Source organism: Mustela erminea, chromosome 4 (genome assembly GCF_009829155.1).
Source record: "Mustela erminea isolate mMusErm1 chromosome 4, mMusErm1.Pri, whole genome shotgun sequence".
In the NCBI taxonomy this organism is placed as follows: domain Eukaryota; kingdom Metazoa; phylum Chordata; class Mammalia; order Carnivora; family Mustelidae; genus Mustela; species Mustela erminea.
In genome coordinates, this window is record NC_045617.1 from 143,515,235 (window position 1) to 143,530,587 (window position 15,353).

At 36.5% G+C, this 15,353-nt stretch overlaps 1 protein-coding gene across 4 annotated transcripts in view; it reads left to right on the forward strand.

Annotated features, from left to right (window-relative positions):
• Window positions 1–15,353, forward strand: part of CDKAL1 (CDK5 regulatory subunit associated protein 1 like 1) — a 632,670-nt gene that overhangs the window by 16,329 nt on the left and 600,988 nt on the right. For all 4 annotated transcript variants that reach the window (XM_032341217.1, XM_032341216.1, XM_032341219.1 and 1 more), the window contains 2 exons: window positions 702–883; window positions 2,220–2,332. In XM_032341217.1, the coding sequence (XP_032197108.1) occupies window positions 714–883; window positions 2,220–2,332 (283 nt within the window). In that variant the 5' untranslated portion in view covers window positions 702–713. The remainder of the gene's footprint in view (window positions 1–701; window positions 884–2,219; window positions 2,333–15,353) is intronic.

A 15,353-nucleotide genomic window follows, 5' to 3' on the forward strand; every position in this document is an offset into this window, starting at 1 on the left:
GGAAGCTATATCCACATTTTTCTTAATTTCAAACATTTTGAACTTTCAGTAAAGTTGAATTGGATAGGGCACACCAACATACCTATGTCTTAGATTAAAAAATGTTTGGCATATATCCTGTTTTTACTGTTTTAAAGTAAATTATAGGCATAATGATATATAACCTCCAAATACTTAATAAGTATCTCTAAGAAGATTTTCTAAAAATAATAAATAAAAAGTAAAGTCATGTATACAGTGTCAGAAATAAGATTTCTGAACATAAGGACAGTACTTTATGTCTAATGATTTACAGCCATACTGTAATATTACCTAACACCCACTTCATATTCTGATGTTCCTAGTTGTCCCCAAAATGTCTTATAGCTGGTTGGACAAAGTATATTATCAAGAATGTGAATTACCTTTCGTTGTTAGGCTTTTGAGTCTTCTTTAACCATGAATAGTCTCTTTCTTATTTTTTTCTCTGTGATACTGACATGCTGAGGGGATAGATCACTTGAACCTTGGGATGTCCCATTATCAGTAGGATTTGTCTGATTATTTCCTTGTGTTTTTTATCTTTTGTGTTTTTTGTAAACCTAAGTTTAAATGTAAAGGCTTTATTAGACTCGAGATCAGCGAGAATATTTTATAGGTGATACTCTGTTAAACAGATTTCTCAGGGACTCATGTGCTGCTGTCGTTTATAGCTTTCTTAGATAATAGAGAAGATGCCTTCTGCGTCCTGCGACATACTACTGGATGACATAGAAGATATCGTGTCCCAGGGAGATTTAAAGCCACAAGATAGGCATTCTGCACGAAAGCATGTGGTTCCAAAGGCACGAAAGCGAAACACCCAAAAATACTTGCAAGAGGAAAACAGTCCACCAAGTGATAGGTAAGCTCTTGTTTTGAAATTATATTCAGTATCCTACCAGGGAAGAAACTGGCACTACCAGATGTGATATACATAATGTCTCTTTCTGAAAGTCTTTTGAACTCTTGAGAGCAGACATGTAGATTTATATTTTTATTTGAATGGTTTTAAATTTAGCAATTTAATTGCTTAAAAAAGAAAAGGATGTGAGATGGCGTATTTCTTGAAGACAGGGCCAAGGGCACTATTTGGCACAAACAGGATCTCTCCCCCCGCCCCCGCTCCACTGCCCCAGGATCTTTGATTCCACTACTGTAGTTGGTATAGAATCTTGTGTTACTTCCAAATTCAAAACTTTTCCTGGAATTTTGAATTCTTGAGATGGTGGTTTGTTGGTTTGGGTACTTCATTTTTCTTAACAAATTTACAAATACTTATGGATCAGCTAAAGGCGTTGGGCACAAATAAATTCATGCTGTTTTATTATGTTAGGTCTGTAGAGTGAAATTCTAAGACAACCTAGCCATAAAGGGTTATGCACTTGTTATGGCTTTAATATGCTTACATTTGTTTAGCTAGTAAATTGTTGAAATTTTTAATACACTTGGTTATTTGTTTGGAACAGTAAGCTTTTAAAATCTGTGAATTTAAACTGTCCTTATATTTTAATGACTGAAGTTGATCAGATTTGCCTTGAATGTCTTTAAGGTAATTTCTCTTTAATTTCAAATTATTAGGGCAGTCCAAGTTGAAAGTCCTTTTTTTCCCTTCCTAAAAATATTACATTTTTATAACTCTATATAAGGTATATTTTTAATTCTGCTACAGGGTGATAGTTTTTCTGTTCTGAGTCAGCTGCTTATATCTTAGTTCTAAAATAAAGATTATAACTATTATATAGGAGTCAGTGTGCAGGTAGATATACTTAGTTTTTCTTTCCTTGGTTCTGTTGCTAAAACATTTTCTTTGCTGTTGTTATTTGTATTACCTTTCTTTGAATTTAACTTTGCGATAGTACATTAGTAGTACCGAATTTAAAATACAGTTCTGAGCAAAAGGAGATCTTGTTATGTAGAGAGACTTAATTTAAAATATAATTCAGAGAAAAAGGAGATCTAATTTTATATAGAGAGTCTTAACTTAGAATCCTGTGGTTATTTTATTTTGATTATAGACTTGGTGTAGCAATTGATTGTGGATTAAGTTGGTGTATTTCATGAACAGATTGTGAATAGGTTGCTGTGTGTTTTTGAATGATATGCTCAGAAATCATCTTGTGTTTTTTTTGTTCCAAAACTCCCTTGATGAGACTTACTTTTTTTTTTTTTTTTTTTTTTTTTGTTTGATTATTTTGTAGCACCATTCCAGGCATACAGAAAATTTGGTTGCGAACATGGGGTTGTTCTCATAATAATTCAGATGGAGAATATATGGCTGGACAACTGGCTGCTTATGGATATGAAATTACAGGTAATGAGATCTGTAGTGCATTTTATTGAATGAATGTTTCAGAGCTAATTTTTTCGGAGATATGTATTTTAGTTTCAACAGTTAAAGCATATTTTAATGTAATTTAATGATTTTAAGGCAAAACAAAATGATAACTATTACACATTGTCTGGATAATTACAGATATCCTATTTTAAAAGTACTTCTAAAAAATATTTTGAAATGAATTTAGACTTACAGAAAAGTAGTAAAATTATAGTTTACGTATGTCCATTATCCATCTTACCTTAATATGAACATCTTACATAATTATACTGCGTTTAATATACTGGGAAGTTAACATTAGAGCAATACCCTTACCTAAACTGCTTATCTTATTTGAATTATACGAGTTTTCCCATTTACACTCTTCTGTTCCAGGATCCAATCTAAGATCTCACTTTATATATATTGGTAATGTCTCCTTAGTCTCCTTCAGTCTGTGAGAGTTCTTCAGTTTTTTCTTGTTCTTTATGTCTGTGGACTGCTGAGGAAAACCAGTGAGTTACTAGTTATTTTGTAGAATGCCCCTCACCTTGTGTTTGTCAGAGGTTTCTTCATTATTAGCGTAAGGTTATGTCTGCAGTCTTGGCGAGAAGGGCCCATTGGGTTCCCTATGGATCATAGTTTCTCATGAATCAGTATGTCTTATTACCAGTGGGCTATGTCTGCCTGATTTCTCCATAGTAAAGTTACTACTTTTTCTCATTGTAATTAGTAAATATCCTATTTCTCCTCAACCTTTTCTCTACTAATTTTAATATCTTGATAACTTTAGTATCTGTCCATGGAACTTGTTTGCAGCAGTCATTACTGTACTGTTTGTTGAGTGGTGATTATCTGTTTTCTTTTCTTCTACACTTACTCACCGGGATTCTTCTGTAAGGAAAGACTACCCTTTCTCCCCTGTTGCATTTATGTGTATCAGTATGAATTTACATACTGAATATTCTATTCTGTGGGTTATGGTCCAATACTGTCATTATTAATTCTGCTGCTCGTATTGTTCTGGCTTTGGCCATAGGGCCTCATTCAGGCTGGTTCCCGCATCTTCTCAACGTGTGCCCATTTTTTTGAGCACTTTCTTATTTTCTGACACCATAAGATGTTTTAGTCTCATATTTCCCCTTCCCTAGCCTTGGAAGCAGCCACTTCTCCAGGTAGTTCTGATTCCTTTCACAAGAAGAAGGGTGTTGAGAGCCACATGAGGGCTGTGGACACTGGTGTGCTCATCACCACCGTGAAGTGTCTGTGTTCCTAGGTGCTCTCTGGGGACTGAGCTGGGAAATACGTGTATGTAGTAACTGGCGCGCACACACATCTATGTTACTGTCGCTGGCGGCCTGTACATTAAATGGGGCCATAATCGAATGTTTTGTGACAGCGACTGGCCCAGCGGTTTCTGTATGTTACCTTAGTTAGTTTTTGGGCGATGAGTTAAGTGTTGGTATCTGTACTTTACAAACTAGAATGGAGGGATTGTGTCCTACTTTAAATCACCCAGTGAGGTCTCTGTCGCTCCGAAACACTGAGACCACTATTCTGCAGCTCCTACTGTCTGTGTGATTGGCAAAGTCCTAGCCTCAAGAGGGCCTGTTGATCAGCAACTAAATAGTCCGAATGTCTTGCTCTGTGTTTTTGGTCATTTATTCTTTAGACAGTGAAATCACCCTTAATATTAAATTTTGTTCTTTAGATAAAAGTATCAAAATGTGCTTTTAGAATTATTTCTCTAAAAGAAGAGAATTATTTTTCTGTATTCATTAGTAATTTTTAGTGTAAGTTTTTGAGTTTGCCTTAATATTTCCTAACGGTGCAGTTTGGGTATTCAGACAATAGCCTGTGAGATTATCTCCTGAAACATTTATAAAAAATTAGCTTGACTTTTCCTTGGTGACATTAAATATCTGATGCATTTTAATTTAAATTTTAGTCTATTAGCAGTTTGTATTTGGTCTTATTACAGTACTTTTCTAAAAAATAAAGGTAAAACAATTGTCCTGGTGTATTTTTACAAGAATACTAGGTTTTGTTATATTTTAGCTGCTTATTTGGGATTAGTGAAAAGGGAGGGTTAAGGGAGCAATCACTTGAATATGAAATTCATTTTTCTTAATGTGGTATATTACTTTTATATAGTTGTATTGTCTGTATGTATTTGTATTGTCTGTATGTATTTGTATTGACGTTATGTACTGTTGATTCTCCCCACTTTAGAAAGTTGCAGTCTGTGTTTAATTCTAGTCTGGCTTGCATGCAGCAGACTGTGGAGTCTCTTCTTCCTGGTCAGATGCTGTAGCCCGGGAAGAATGAACAATAGGAGCTTCTGTAAGACATTTAAAGGAAATCTCTACAGATTCTATACTTAGGTTGAATATATGAGATGAATGATTTCTGGGTTATCTGTGCCAGTTGTCTCTTCCATTACTGTGGAATGGTGGGAGTTTATAAAAATTATTATTGCTAAATAATTTGACATGTTTTATTGATGGAATGTAGACCGAAAATATTTTCTTTTAACTTTATAACTGATGGGAATAGGTATAAAATACAGGTTATGTGAAATATACACAGATCTCTGGAAACAGTACATAAAAAATTCAGAATTAGCTTTCAGTAACCAATAATAGATACTTTTACTGTTTGGGGAGAAGAGAGATTATGTGGGTATATACTTAAAATTGCTTTTTACTATGTGAACCCAGGAATATAATTATTCAATAGGGAAATCTGATAGAGTCTCTGAGCAATTAGCTCTTGTCCAGTGCCTCTTTTTTTTTTTTTTTTCTAAAGATTTTATTTATCCATTTGAAAGAGAGAGAGCGAGCCCAAGTAGGGGGAGCGGTAGAGGCAGAGGGAGAAGCAGACTTCTTGCTGAGCTGGGAGTCTGCCATGGGGTTTGATCCCAGGATCAAACCCCATGGCAATCATAACCTGAGCTGATCGCATTCATAACCTGAGCTGAAGGCAGATGCTTAACGCCTGAGCCAGCTGTGAATAAACACAGCATGTACTTTTTGGTTAGTGGAAAAAAGTCCATTGTGCAGCCATTGACTGAGGTTCTAGTTCATAGGCATAAGAGAAGCATGTGAGTTACAAACGTGGAGTGTTGTGATAAGCTTACATAGGTTGGAATAAGGCATTTTGTTTGGGTGCTCCCAGTTTCAGAGAAATCATTTCTAAATTGCTGGGCTTTTGTGGTTCTTGATAGTTCCTTCATATATTTGTAGATCATTTATACATTCTACAAGTGTGGCCTGATCATGGTGTGTGTTACAGGGTATGGTGCTGGAAGATGTGAGGACGTGAGAACGAACTAGATGTGGATTCCAGCAGATGAAAAGTTTATTGTTCTTTTGGCAGAGGAAAAGCCTTCGTATTGTATGTTACTTGTTAGAAGTTATTTTAGTAAATGGTCAAGCTCTTAATGTATCCTTTTATGATACAGTGAAGTAGGACCTGCTTTGTTTGAAGAGTTTTTACTGTTTCTGTTTTAGAAATGCTTTGTGGTAATGTCAAGTCAGAAATAACATTTACTTTTTTAATCATGGTAAGTGTAGTCTTTAATGCCCATCACCTATTTAACCAACCCCCTACCCATCTCCGCTCTGGTAGCCATCAGTTAGTTCTCTATAGTTAAGAGTCTGTTTCCTGGTTTGTCTATTTTTTCCTCTGTTCTTTTGTTTCTTAAGTTCCACATATGAGTGAGATCATGTGGTATTTGTCTTTCTCTGACTGATGTATTTCACTTAGCATTATATTCTGTAGCTCTATCCGTGTTGTTGCAAAAGGCAAGATTTCATTCTTTTTCATATATAAATTTCATATATAAATTTTGTATATAAATACACACACACACCACCTCTTCTTTATCCATTTATCCATTGATGGACACTTGGGCTGCTTCCATAGTTGGGCTGTTGTAGATAAAGCTGCTGTTAACATAGGGGTGCATGTGTCCCTTTGAGTTAGTGTTTTCATATTTTTTGGGTAATCAACCAGTAGTGTGATTACTGGATCATAGGGTAGTTCTATTTTTAATTTTTTTTTTATTTTAAAGATTTTATCTATTTATTTGACAGAGAGAGATCACAAGTAGGCAGAGAGGCAGGCGGAGAGAGAAGAGGAAGCAGGCTCCCTGCCAAGCAGAGAGCCCTATGCGGGGCTCAATCCCAGGACCCTGAGATCATGACCTGAGCTGAAGGCAGAGGCTTAACCCACTGAGCCACCCAGGTGCCCTGTAGTTCTGTTTTTAATTTCTTGAGGAACCTCTCCATGCTGTTCTCCACAGTGGCTGCACCAGTTTGCATTCCCACCAGCAGTGCAAGAGCGTTCCGTTTCCTCTGCGTCCTTGCCAACACTGGTTGTTTATTGTGTTTTTGATTTTAGCCGGTCTCAGAGGTGTGAGGTGCTGTCTCATTGTAGTTGTGATTTGCATTTCCCTGATGATAAGTGATTTTGAGTATCTTTTCGTATATCTGTTGACCATCTTTCTATCGTCTTTGGACAAATGTCTGTTCATGTCTTCTGCCCAGTTTTTAATTGAATTATTTGTTTTTTGGGTGTTGAGTTGTATCAGTTCTTTATATATTTTGAATACTAACCCTTTATTGGGTCTGTCATTTGCACATACCCCCCCATTCTGTAGGTTGCCTTTCAGTTTTGTTGATTGTTTCCTTTGCTGTGCAGAAGCTTTTTATTTTGATGTAGTCCTAATAAATTATTTTTGCTTTTATTTTTCCAGCCTCGGGAGACCTAACTAGAAAAATACTGCTATTACTGATCTCACAGAAATTACTGCCTATGTTCTCTATAAGGACTTTTGTGGTTTCAGGTCTCACATTTAGGTCTTTAATCCATTTGGAGTTTATTTTTGTGTATGGTGTAAGAAAGTGGTCCAGTTTCATTCTTTTGCATGTTGCTGTCCAGTTTTTGCAACACCATTTGTTGAAGAGACTGTCTTTCTGCATTGGGTATTTATTCTTCCATTTTTGAAGATTAATTGTCCATATAATTATGGGTTTATTTTTGGATTTTCTTTTCTATTCCATTGGTTTATGTCTGTGTATTCATGCCCAGTACCTTACTGTTTTTCCTTTTTAAAAAAGATTTATTTATTTATTTGAGAGAGAGAGAGAGAGCATGAGCAGGGGAGGAGCAGAGGGAGAGGGACAAGCAGACTCTGTGCTGAGTGTGAAGCCTGTCGTAGGGCTTGATCCCATGACCCTGAGATCATGCCCTGAGCTGAAACCAAGAGTCAGATGCTTAACTGATTGAGCCACCCAGGTGCCCCAGTACCATACTAATTACTACTGCTTTGTAATATAATTTGAAATCTGGAATTTGTGAAACCTCCATTTTTATATTTCTTTTTCAAGATTGTGTTGCTATTTGGGGTCCTTTTTGGTTCCATACAAATTATAGGGTTGTTTGTTCTCATTCTGTGGAAAATGCTGTTGATATTTTGTTAGGGATTACATTAAATCTGTAGACTGCTTTGTATAGTAGAGACATTTTAACAATATTTGTTCTTCTAACCCATGGGCATGGAGTGTCTTTCCATTTCTTCGATCATCTTCAGTTTCTTTCATCACTGTTGCATAGTTTTTAGAGTACAGGTCTTTTACCTCTTTGGCTAAGTTTATTTCTAGATATATTATTGTGTTTGGTGCAATTGTAAGTGGGATTTTTTTTTCTTAATTTCACTTTCTGCTGCTTCATTATTAGTGTAAAGTAATACAACAGATTTCTGTACATTGGTTTTCTGTCCTGTCACTTTACTGAATTCATCGATCAGTTCTAGTAGTTTTTTGTTGGAGTTTTTTGGGTTTTCTATATTTAGATCATGTCCTCTGCCGATAGTGAGAATATGACTTCTTCCTTAACAATTTGGATGTTTTTTTATTTCTTTTTGTTGTCTGAGTGCTCCGATAGGACTTCCAGTACTGTGTGGAGTAAAAGTGGTGAGCCTGCACGTACTTGTCTTATTCTAATTGTAGGGGAAAGGCTCTCAGTTTTTTTTTTTTTTTTTTACCACTGAGTATGGTGGCTATGGGTCTGTCAAATATGGTCTTCATTATGTTGGGGTATGTTCCCTCTGGACCTGCTTTGCAGAGGGTGTTTATCATGAATGGATGCTGTACTTTGTCGAATACTTTTTCTGCATCTATTGAAATGATCATGTGGTTTTTATCCTTTCTCTTATTGATGTGACCTGTCATGTTGATTGTTGATTGTTTTGTGAATATTGAACCACCCTTGCATCCAGGGAACAAATCCCACTTGATTGTGGTGTATGACTTTTTTAAAATGTATTTTGTTGGATTTAGTTTGCTAATATTTTGTTGAGGATTTTTGCATCTATCAGAATATAGCATTTTATGTTTGAATTAAAAAAAATTAATCTTGTAGAAACAAATACTACTAGTTTATATGGTATAGGAGACAATATTATATCAATCAATCAATATTAATTATATTATATATTATTATATTAATTAATTAATATTATAATTGAATGTCCAAAGTGAAAGCCTGTTTCCTGGACCTGGCCATTTAATTTGAAATAGCTTTAAATTTTAATGGGATATATTAGATTGATACAAGTAGATGTTTGTGTAAGGAATACAATCAAGGACCATACTTATGGGTCAGTGGCATTTTAAGGACATTAAAGCTACATTTTTGTGTTTGGACTTGGTTTTTTTGGAACTCACATTTGTGTACATAATTAAAGTATGAATGCACATAAAGTTTCTTAAGAGGAAAAAAAAACCACTTTGCCTGCTTTTTTATCTTTTTTTTTTTTAAGGACTGATTAGCATGACATTTCACATTAATACCCTGAGCTTACCTATATAATAAGAAGATATTAAGATATGTAGACTAATTATGTGGGAAGCTGAAAAAGCAGTAGACTTCCACCTTCTTCAAAGTGAAACTAATGAAAAATGTGTATTTTGCTTCTCTCAGATGACACAGTATTTTGTGCCAACTAATTCTAAGTGAAATCAGGGTTTTTGTACACATTTCCAGGCAAGAGAGTTGAATTAGTTGAAAGTCTACCGTGTGTGAGGCATTTCACATAAGTTATTGCAAGGATCAGATGAAGTAACTTTGGCAGGAGGTTACTACATATTTTAAAACCAGCAGATTGGGACTGGGAGAAGGGAGATGTGTGATTTACCCACCTTCACCCAACTGCCATATGCTAGAGTGGACACTGACACATTGTTGTCTGTCAGCATGGCCGTTGCTCTTTGCTTTATACCCTATAAATGCTCAAACTTGATAATTTGAAGACAGGTCAGTATGGAAACTAATATGGGATAGGTTTTATTAGATAGGTTTTGGGTTTCGTTTGTTTGTTTTTTGTTGCTTTTTATTTTTTTTTGCTGCCCAACATTTTGAAATTGCTCCTGAAACACTTAGGATTCTTAAGTGCGATCCTTATTAGAAACCTTTTTGTTGTTGTTTTGGAGGGGAGAGAAAAGGGGATACTTACTGCTGGAATCCGTACCTTAATTTCAGCGCTGTGCTGGGGGTTGGAAGCAAGCCTTTACTTTAGTTATAGATGGCGTTGTTGGCTGAGAGCTACCTGGTTCATTTCCACCTCGTTTATCATAACTGTAAAGTCTTCTCCTGGTGGAACATAAATATAAGATCTTTCTTTTTTGCTTTGATCAACAGTAATTACCAATGTTCATTTGGGGTTTCCCATGTGCTGGGCCCCATGCCAAGGGCCTTTTCCATATTCCTTCAGTTAATCTTCACAGTAATGTATGAGCACTGGGACTCTATTTCTGTTAAAATTGTTTTAAGTTTTAGCTGACACACCTGTTACATTAGGTTCGGGTGCGCGGCAGAGTGATTCGGTAGCTCTGGGTGTTCCGCTGCTCTCCTTACTCCTTAACCATCACTGCTGTTAAATACCTGTGCGTGGTGTGTTACAGTTCATAAAACACACGCATCTCTACTGATAATTTTTTGTAGACTGTACCTGAAGATAAAGAGAAAACAGAGACTTTGTTTACCTAGGCTTTTAAAGAATTACTTAGGGGCACCTGGGTGGCTCAGTGGGTTAAAGCCTCTGCCTTCGGCTCAGGTCATGATCCCAGGGTCCTGGGATCGAGCCCCGCCTCAGGCTCTCTGCTCGGCGGGGAGCCTGCTTCCTCCTCTCTCTGCCTGCTTGTGATCTCTGACTGTCTAATAAATAAATAAAATCTTAAAAAAAAAAAAAGAATTACTTAAAAAATCCTGACAATTAGGTTTCTGACTTATAATTATATATATTAGTAATGAGTATTTACAATGAGGTATTAAGGTACATGCTGAATAAACGTTTTATTAGGTGTAACCCAGAGTTTCCTTGGAGAAATTCTTTATTCTGTAGCTAAAGGTGATGCCTTCTGAAATCCATCTGGAAATTACAGTGAAAATAAATTCTGTTCTGGTGAGTTGTAGAGTGTAGTAGAACGGGTGGCCATCCACTCCTAGATAGAGTTGAATCTTAGTTCTAAAGCTCAGTGTTAAACATAAAGTTTTTCATTTGTTTCATATATTTATTTATTTTTAAAGAGGAAACCAGGTCTTTTGTACATTGAATAGGAACTGTATCTTCTAATCTAAATTTCCTCTTCATGTGGGCATTTCAGGCTAATTTTATAAGCTTTTACTTTTTATATCCTCTGTGTTGGAATTCCCCTTCCTGGGGTGCCTGGGTGACTCAGTGGGTTAAAGCCTCTGCCTTCGGCTCGGGTCATGATCCCAGGGTCCTGGGATCGAGCCCCACATCGGACTCTCTGCTCAGCGGGGAGCCTGCTTCCTCCTCTATCTCTGCCTGCTTCTCTGCCTGCTTGTGATCTCCGTCTGTCAAATGAATAAATAAAATCTTTAAAAAAAAAAAAAGTCTTTCCTGGGGCGCCTGGCTGGCTCAGTCAGTGAAGCCTCTGATTCTCTCCGCTCAGGTCATGAGCTCAGGTTTTTGGGATTGAGGACCCCCCCACCCCTGCCCCATGCCCCGCTCTCCGCAGGGAGTCTGCTTCCTCTCTCTCCCTTCCTCTGCCTCTCCCCTTCCACTTGTTCTCTCTCTCTTTAAAATAAATAAGTAAATCTTTAAAAAAAAAAAAAATGAAAGTACTTCCTTACTTTGCCGGTAATTCACTTTTTTAAAAAAAGATTTGATCATTTATTCATTTGTATATGTTGGGGATGGAGAGTAGAGGGAGAGGGACAAGCAGACTCTGCTGTGAGCGTGGGGCCCCGTCCCACAACCCTGAGATCATGACCTGAGCCAAAACCAAGAGTCGGTTGCTAAACCGACTGAGCCACCCAGGCGCCCCTGCTGGTAATTCACTTTTACCTTTGCTTCCTGGTTACTGTGGCCATATTCATATATTAGGTTATTTGCATGAACCCCCTAGGAATATTCTGCATAATCTTAATGATGGCAAAAATAACTAGAAAAATATTATTTCACATTGAAAGTTGAGAATTTCACTATACACTGACTTAGTACAAGGATCTGACAGCACAGGGGTAGTAGCAGCAGATGTTTTTTTCAGGATGTGACTTAGAAAAAGTACAGGTGGTGTACCTGTTGTGGGAGAGATGACTGTTGTCATTGGATCCCAGAGCTGTATTCTTTCTTCCAAGTCTTTCCAAAAAGTTCAGTTTTCAAGGATAGAAGTCTTAAAGAGCTCGGTAGTCTTACCTTTGTCTGTGCAGTTGACAAAAACGAAACAATTCTCAGTATTAGGATTTGATGTGAGAGAGTAATTCAGGGATTTCTGAATGTAAAATGAGACCTGTAGGCATACTGCGTTATAGTATGTGTCAGAAACAGCTGGCTCTTTAGTAAAGCTCGACAGCCTCTTTTTGACCAGACCTCATGTTACAGGAGGATAACATTTTGGAATCCTATACTTGGATTTCTGAAATGACTAGCTTGAGCCAGGAAAAGTTGTTTTGTGATTGCAGAAGGAATTGAGTAAAGAAGGTCTGCTTTTGTTAGAAAGTGGTTTGGGAATGCTAATAAAGTAAAAGATGCATTGGTTGCAGTTGAGGAAGATGAAGGGTGACCTAAGGGGATTAAAGTAGGAGTTTGAAAGTGGGAATAGTTGAGAACAGGCTTGAAGAGAATTAAGAGTGTAAGAGAATTAGCATGTGTTTGTGCATCTTGTATGTAGGTATTAATGAGAGACTCCATCATTTGGAAGGATATGGACAAATGGAACTGGAAAACCATTTATAATAATTCACTCGTAGAAATGGCTTCAGTTTGGAAGGCCATTGAGATATATAATTGATTGCCATATATTATGCATAACTTGCTTTTGTGGCGCCCTTGTGGAAGGCTGTGTCACCTGACGTTGGAGCCTGATAACGCACCTCTTACGGAAGGCACCGAGTGAAGATACTGTGAAGCTTACGTGGATATTGTGATCAGTGTTTGTCCTTTAAGTTGTTTGTTTTTTTAAATTTTAAACTGTAATGAAATATAATTTACATTTTATTTGCCCATACAATTTACCTGTTTTACCTGGAAGGTCTTTAAGGAGGTTGTCTTTATTTTAAAATGCATCCAGGATGATTGAGAAATGGATGAAAATTGCTTTTCATTACATCAGTAATTTTGTTATGCTTTATGTTGTAAAAACTGAATGGGATTCCCTAAGTCCCTAAAATTTAAATTTGATATGCTAACAGTTTTGTTTAAATTTTGTGATGCTTCAGTGGAACATAACATTTTAAAAATGTTTTAATATTTAATACCTTTTAACAGGGTGTTTGGACTCCTCATTACGGTGATATAGAATAGGATACATGCTCATTTTTCTGGTCTCTATATTCTAGTTTTCTTTTTCCTTCTTTAAATGGAGCATGGAAATATTTAGTTTCTGTTACTTCTCATCTTGTTTGCTTTTTTTTTTTTTTTTTGAAGGTTTTACTTATCTATTTGACAGAGATCACAAGTAGGCAGAGGGTCAGGCAGAGAAAGAGGGGGAAGCAGGCTCCCCCTGAGCAGAGAAGCCGGTCAGTACTCGATCCCAGAACCCTGAGATCATGACCTGAGCCGAAGGCAGAGACTTAACCCCCTGAGCCACCCAGGCGCCCCTCTTCTTCTTCTTCTTTTTTTTTTTTTGGGTAAGGGTGTATATATATATTTTTATATGTCTCCTTAAAAAAACAAAAGATTTATTTATTTGAGAGACAGTGAGTGAGAAAGAGAGCAGGAGCAGAGGCAGAGGGAGAGTTTGAAGCAGACTCACCGCTGAGCAAGGAGCCTACTGTTGGGCTTGAGCCCAGTACCCAGAGATCACGATCTGAGCTGAAGGCAGGTGTTTAAGCAACTGAGCCACCCAGGTGCTCCCCAAGAGTCTCCTTTATCATGTGAAATACAAAACGACATGTGTTTGAATCAGCAGTTTATTAAGTGGCCTAATCACTAGTTTTGATTTTGTACTAAATTGTGGGTTATCTGTATAAATTAATTAGTATCAACCTTTTTTTTTTTTTTTTTAAATCCCAGGCATTTTCTCCTTCTGTTTGTGAGTAAACTTGCACAGTTGATTAGAATCTTCACCTTTTAAAGAGACAAAGAGTCCAATTCACACTTGTGAATTCTACAGTGTGGTGGTTCTAGGTCATAATTTTCCGTAGCCTGGTATTATATCCAAAGTGAAATACCAGTAATAGTTAAAAACTTATGTGGTAATTTATTTCAAAAAAACTTTTGAACTCTTTCTCTCTGTTTTCTTACCTAGTAGATCCAGGAAAGGATTGTCTTTTTATGCTTGGGAACTTGAATATCGTGTTTCATTCTGTTCTACTTTTGGCCTGACCTTTCTAGGTTACTTAATTCTTGTTTGTATGTCTTGTACCGTGTAGGGATTACTAATACTTCAGTTCATGTGTGGTTGTATTTTTGTGAATAAGTTGCTGTGGAGTGCTAACTTGTATGAAGATGACTACTTTTTAAAATTGCTGGCATTCTGGTATTGAACAACTTCCTTTCTACTTTTAATATTTTAGACTTTTTAGGAGAAAAAAAGTCCACATAGGCCCAAAGATTATTGGAAACTTGATATTTCCTCAATTGCTTAATGATCCAGATTACCTTTTGAGATTTTGTAAAACTTTAGTTTGGATAATTATTTAGAAATAGTCTGTTTAAATTTTAATTCGCTTTCTTTCTTTCATTTATTTATTTATTTATTTATTTTTGGTAAGGAAAAGGGTAGATGATAAATAACCATGGAAGCTTCACTTAAAAATCTGTTTTTTTGTGTTATTATCTTTGAGTTTTGGGGAAAACCTGTTTTTGAGATGTTGACCCTTGAATGTGTAAACTCATGTGGGCTCTTTCTGGCCTTGAACAATTCAGTGGGTTTGGATTGAAGATGATGTATTTTTAGCTCTTGGACAATAGATGGCAGTATTCCATTGCATGATCACTGTGGCTGTAATGTGATAGATAGAAAGTGAATTTCTTGTCACAAGTAGTCCTCCCATAAAATTATTAGACGTCATTAACTTTGTTAACACCTTATTTTTTTCTAACGTACTACTTTTTAAGCTTTGTAGTAGTATTTATGTAAGAATTAGACAAGTTGACCTTCTCAGAAGCAGCGCGGATCGTGTACAATCTGCTTGCAACATGTATGCAGAAGACCAGATGTGAAAAAAAAAGGAAATGCTCCTTCATGGACTGACTCACTGCTTGACATCTTTGTGGCTCTGGCCCTGACTGGGTTTGTTATTGTGGCTGCCCTCTTGCCCATAGGCTTACTCAGGTGGAAGTTTCTGAATCTGAGGACAAACATTCATTACCTTTACCATTACATTGCTTGGACACTTCCTAAAAACTAACCTTTGCATAAGATGCATTTTGAGTAGCTCGTTAATCCTCAAATCTCTTAACATATATTAAGGTTAAAGAAGCTTAATTTTTAAAGAGAATGCCGTAAACTACAGCCTTTTAAAATTTCCTGCCATTCTCACT